We start from the raw sequence: 6,000 nt of genomic DNA on the forward strand, positions 1-6,000 counted from the left end.
GTCTTGAAATAAGCGGTGTGTTCTATCTAGACTTTTTAACTAACATTGTTCAGAAGAGCATGATCCACAGGTAGACACAGAAGTCACTAGGGACCACAGTACAAGAGACTGGGTGGTACCACAGTAAATAACAGCACCCAAAGTTCTCACTGCTTCACAGGTCACATTTATAATAATATGTTTTGGTTACACACACTGAAAAGCTAGCTTTTGCTGTTATAACTGTCATTTAGTTCCTATTTAGACATCTCCCAGGAGAAGGCAGCACAAGAAGAAAAGCTAATGCATTTAATAAAAGCCCTTTAAAATAAATAATTGAAAAAGGTAAAAATAAATGAAAGAGGTAATGCTCAAGAGTCTTCACGGCCACCAACCTCAAGGAGTTAGGAAGACTGATCCTCCCTCTCTCAACATCTCCAAACTGTTGTCCTATTAGACTGGTAACTCTTCCTCAATACTATATAATGCCTCCTATTTTCTCCCTTCATCAACACTAGTCCTCAACCCACACATGTAAATGTGTATTTTATTATATTTATTATATTAATGTAAGCTAAGTTGACAAGTATTGTCTCTAAGAAAGGACCAAAATCTCCTATCCTGTTCCTTTATAGGAATTTCTTATGGTAGAACTGCCTTTTAACATACTAGATTTTACATTAGGTGTTTTTTTTGAAGTACTCATCTCTTGAGTATATTATGAAGTTCCTACAATATAATTCATTCAACAGATTAGTTTTGTGGGCCAGGCATTGTATTAATTGCTAGGTACCAGGTATACAACAAAGACTCGTTGGTTTACTAGTCAATAGAAGAGATAAACATGGACAAAAACATTGAGGTACCGTGCCGATGTACAAGATGCTACTGGAGTCCATATTCTGTGAAAGAATCACCTCATTCTGTCTGCTGAAATCAGAAAATGCTCTAAAAAACTTATTATTTGAGTCAGGTCTTAAAGGATAAATAAGCAGATGAGGAAGGGGTGACCCTGGGGTTAATCAAGTGGACTGAGAGATGAACACTGGGATGAAGGTAGACAAAAAAAAAAAAAGTTGGGTGTAAGGGGTGGAGCAAGTCCAGATCCTAAAAGACTTTGCATGCCAGGCTGATAAGTGTGAATTTTATCTTGCCTTTGGGGAAAAAACCATTGAAGAATTTTAGGGAATAAAGTGACTAACAAGATTATGTTTATAATTTAAAAGGAACATCAAAATGCATTGCTGATAAGGCCAGTAAGAAGGCAAGAAAGATTAGTGAAGAGTTGCTGCAAAAGGACATTATGAAGCCTGAACTAAGACGGTGACAGCAAGGAAAGGAGTTAAAACCATAGGTATGTGCAAAGTGTCAAAAGAACACAAACAACTAAGAGGAAATCTATCTAGTAAAATCAAAGAAAGCTTCACAGACAAGGTAACATTTGCACTGGGCCCTAGAGAAGGAAAACTTGTCATGCAGAAAATGAGAGAAAAGGATAGAACAGCACAATGAAAGGGAAAGACATAAAAATGCTTAATGAGCTGAGTTTTTGTTAAAGGAGTAATTCCATCCTTTTGTAGATCAGTCACTTGGGAAATATTTACTGAAAACCTAACATGTGTCTTGGATCTTGAAGAATCCAATGAAAATTAAGGTCATCTTTTCCAAAATAATGCACCTGGAAATTCACAGGCAAAATTTTAATCATAGGAGTAACTGAGATCCCAGTTTGATCCATGAACTCCAAGTACTCCTGAATAAGTAACAGTAGAACTGGGGTGATGGGAAAGGCTAGGTAAGAGCTGAAAAGTAAGCTGGGGGCAAGACTGTTAAGACTTTTTATTCCAAGAAATCTGGATAACTCAGATAATTCTGGGGCCATTGTTTTTTACAGAGATTATTTTATTTAGTCCACACAACAGTGTATTTACATAGAGAACAGTAAGTACTGTTATCATTCCATTTGCAAATGAGAAAACTAAGGTTTAAAGAAAATAACATGCGCCAAGGTTACACAGCTAGTTTAAATGGTAAAGCCAGTATGCCCATCTGATTTAGGCCCTTTGAACTCAATCACTAATCTAGGGGAAAATGAAATATTCAGTACTTACCTAATTTAACATTTAAAAATCTACAAAGTCACTGTTAGTTCCAGAACTCAAAGTGTCTCATAAACAAGGTTTACTCATAAAACTACTCTGCTTGATAGTCTCAAAGTATAATTTCAAGTTATTAATGAAGTCTACTTTAAAAAAGTGTTCAAAATTTGTGTTACAAATACAACAGCCAGTTGGAAAACTTCAGGAATCTGGGTTCCCAAAATATAGCAAGAATTTGAGAGGATATCATCAATTTTTCAGCAAAACAAAGAAAGACTGTTTTCTGGAGTTAATCTTATCCACACTGACTGTCTGGCAGACAATGTTTTCAGAAAAGGAACTGAGGGAAGGGGAAAACACACACACACACACACACACACACACACACACACACACACACCCCATAATCACTGAATACAAATTTTCACGGACTACAACTTCATCTAAATATCATTTTCTTAGTAACTATTACTTCTGAAGTTTCATTTTGATCATCTTCACAAACTTCTGAAAATTGAAAACATGCCCAGAATGAAACAAGCTTCTCTATCCTTTCATATGTTAGTTCATTTCTTGATTTGGTGCAATTCCAAAGACAGAGCCATTTCTTTTAAGTGCTGCAAGAGCTAGAGAGAATACGGTCCCAGCCTGTTGCAGGAGGGATCTACTTGGCACAGTATAAGTCCTTAAGACAATATCTCTAAAGTAAACACATGATGGAAATAATTTTGTGGCAGTTAAGCATCCCAGAGAGCACAGGTCAGGCCTTTATGATAATGTAATACAACTACATCTCTCTACACATTCATTAGGTGCTCCTGCAGAGCAGGCTCCTATCTCCAGCACTTAATGCAATGTCAGGCGCACACACACAATCAGTAGATGAATAAATTTTATTCTGCCTTTCAAATGTGAAACCAAAAGCTATTCAACCAAATTTGGATAGTGAAATTATTCCTACTTCATCATAAAATTTTAAAAAACTTTTCTGTATCTGGTAAGAAAGGATACTCTACTGATTTTATCTGGGCTATGGGGAAAATGTAACAAAAATATTGTGATAAATACTGTGAAGGGTTGAATATAAACTTTCTGTCTGCTGTTCGTATAAAGCGCTACAAGATAAAGGTCAGAAAACAAAACAATCTCACAGTCATTGTTTGCCCCAGGTTATTAGCTAGTAAGTGGTAAAGTCATAATTAGGACCCAACTAATTCGTAATCCAATGTGCTTTCTATTACAACATACCGTCACAGATACTCCTTTTATTTTGTTAGTGCAAAACATTGTTTTGGGAAAACTTCAGGCCAAAAAAAAGAACTTCATAAAAAAGACAAATTACAAAAGTACTTCCTTTTTAAAATTCTTCTGTGCCCTCACATATCTAAGTATCACTAAGACTCAATACATTAAAATTCAGTTAAAATAAAATCAGAGCTGCCAGCAGTAGGCATAAAGCAGAATATATATATATATGTTATCCTCTGACAAGCTTCAATTTGATGGGTTATATCCATTCTTGCTATTCTTCTAGGAAGACAACGCAAGCTTAGGAGACTTACCCAAAACCAACAGTTTTTCTGCTCTCCTCCTCACTAATCCGGGTCCAATTAGCTCCCTCTTCTCCCAAAGCACTGTTTTCCTTCTCATCTCTACCTTTGGCACTGGAATACCACCCCCTTCCCCGATATTCAAGACTCATTTTCATCCCTTCAGCCATAGGGCCTTCCCAGGCCACCCCATCTAAACTGGCCTCTCCCAGTATTTCTACAACGCCTCCTCTTCCATCATTACCAAAACTGCATTGACAATACTGTTATTTCTACTACCGCCTCCCAACCATAAGCTCATCAAGGGTAAGTGCAGTCTTATTTACGTTTCCTCAGCACTTGGTAAAGTGTTTGGCACCATCCTATGGAGTCAGTAAAAGTTTGTAAAGTAAATATGCGTACTAAGAATGTTCACTGCTAGTGAAGAAGCAAAGAACACCTTAGTACTTCAGAGTTCAGGGAAAGACTGACGGTTGTAGACATAAAAACTGGAGTGATACAACGTATGGAAAAGATTATCAAGGACAAAACCCATTTAGAGATGAAGTGCTTCTGGCTCAGCAGAGAGGAGGGAGAAAGACATTCAATCAAGTCAATTTTTGATTCTTCTCCGGACCAACAGAGCAAATTGTCCCTCAAAATTATAACTGTGGAACACCGCAATTTATTCAGCACACTCAACTACTCATTAAGAGCCCAAGTGCCAACGACTATTTTGCATTTTCTAAGGTGCATCAGGTGAGAAGCAGAGGGGCGGCTCCAAAACCTGATTAGAACAAACAAGCAAACGTAGAAATAATAATGGCACATCTTTAAATTTATAAAGAAAAATCTCGGCGTGATCCTGGAAACGAAACTAAGCATACCAAGAAATATGTAATCATAGGTTTAGGACCTACTACGGCACAGAAATGGTCACAGAACTGCCAAAAGAGACCACACTCCTCATCTTTCCCAATCCTCTTCTACTCAAAGAGCCTAATAACCACTACAAGGATCACGAGCCTCATTTCTGGCAGCACAATTCTCAAAGGAATATAGAAGAGGCGAAAGAACAGCTTTGATGCCCCCCCCAAAAAAGGCAGCAAAAACCAAACAGCCAACCAGCTCCACAATCCTTAAGCAGAAAGCCCTAGACGTCTTTCAAAGCCAACTGTCATACCTTTTAGGGGCCCAGAAGACGTTGACTCCAAACATAAGTCTCTGGCCCCAGCATATATCTCCGGATTATTTAGGAAAACCCAGGTTTTCCAATTTGGAGATCTGCACTCTACTCAAAAAAGCATCTCCGGGAAGGAACGAGCGAGCAATCAATCCCTCAGGAGGCAATGGCGCTCCAACCACCAGCCGGGGGGACAGGCAACGACGACAGGGCACGGCCCTTCCAGGGAGCTGCCGGCGCCCTTCGGGCTCTCAGTCTAACCCAGCGCAACCCGCCCTGGCGGTGGCCGAAGTCGGGCAGTGGCTGAGGGGGGCCAGCGGTCGGGCTTCCGAACTGGGCCTTCCCGGCCCGGGGGCGCGGCAAGACATGGAGGTGGCGCCTTTCAGTCCGGCCCCGGCTGCAGCAACGGGTCCGGGGCCTCTTCCCCCGGCCTCCCCGCCCTGCCGCCCTCAGCCAGCCAGTCCGCCCCTCACCTGGCAAAAGCTCCGGCAGTAGTTCAAAGATGAGACCTCCGACACCTCCTGCTCCCTCAGCTCTGTCTCCAGCTGCCACAGACAAGGTCGCAGCCCTGAGGCTCCCGGCACCGGAGATGCAGGGCTCTGACCCCGAGCCATGGACTCTGTCTCGGTTCCGTCTCCGGCTCCGACTCCCGCCGGAGCCTCAGCCCCAGCCCCGGCGACGGCGGCGTCTCCCTTTCCGTCCGCCATCTTCCCACGGCCCAGCAGCGCGTAGGCAACCAAGCCACGTGACTCAGACCTGGCCCCGCCCCCGGTCGACCGCGCTCTGTGACGCACCCCTGGGCGACTCCGGCGCCCGCTGGATTCCGTCACTCGAACTCGGGATGTTCCTCCCCTCTGCGGCCTCCCCGACAGCCGCCCGGGCAACGGCCTGGCAACAGCTGAACAGTGGCTCCTGCCTACTGCAGTCCTTCCAGACCTTTTGGAGTCGTGAGGTCCCCGAGACGGACATACCTGTACATATAATCTAGATATGGAGGAATGACATTTGAGCTGCGATCTGAAGAACGAGAGAGATGCAGCCCTGAGAAGAGCGATAAAGGAAAGCATCCCCAGTAGAAGAAAAATAAGCCAGTGGAGGTTGTGAGGCCGAAATGAAGACTAGCCCATGGGAATGTGGTTTATAATAGAGAGGGCATTACAAGTCAGTAGGTAAAGGGTGAACTTTTCAATAAATGGCGCTGGAACATTTT

The 6,000-nt window shown here is 42.3% G+C and overlaps 1 protein-coding gene across 1 annotated transcript in view; it reads right to left on the reverse strand.

Annotated features, from left to right (window-relative positions):
- RLF (RLF zinc finger) overlaps positions 1-5,497 on the reverse strand; it is a gene marked incomplete at both ends in the record, with an annotated part of 82,848 nt that extends 77,351 nt beyond the window's left edge. Inside the window, one exon of the mRNA XM_082834616.1 lies at positions 5,264-5,497. Within this exon, the coding sequence (XP_082690742.1) occupies positions 5,264-5,497 (234 nt within the window). The remainder of the gene's footprint in view (positions 1-5,263) is intronic.
- Positions 5,498-6,000: the final 503 nt, after the last annotated feature.

Source organism: Leucopleurus acutus (assembly GCF_964270905.1).
Source record: "Leucopleurus acutus genome assembly, chromosome: 2".
Lineage (NCBI taxonomy): Eukaryota > Metazoa > Chordata > Mammalia > Artiodactyla > Delphinidae > Leucopleurus > Leucopleurus acutus.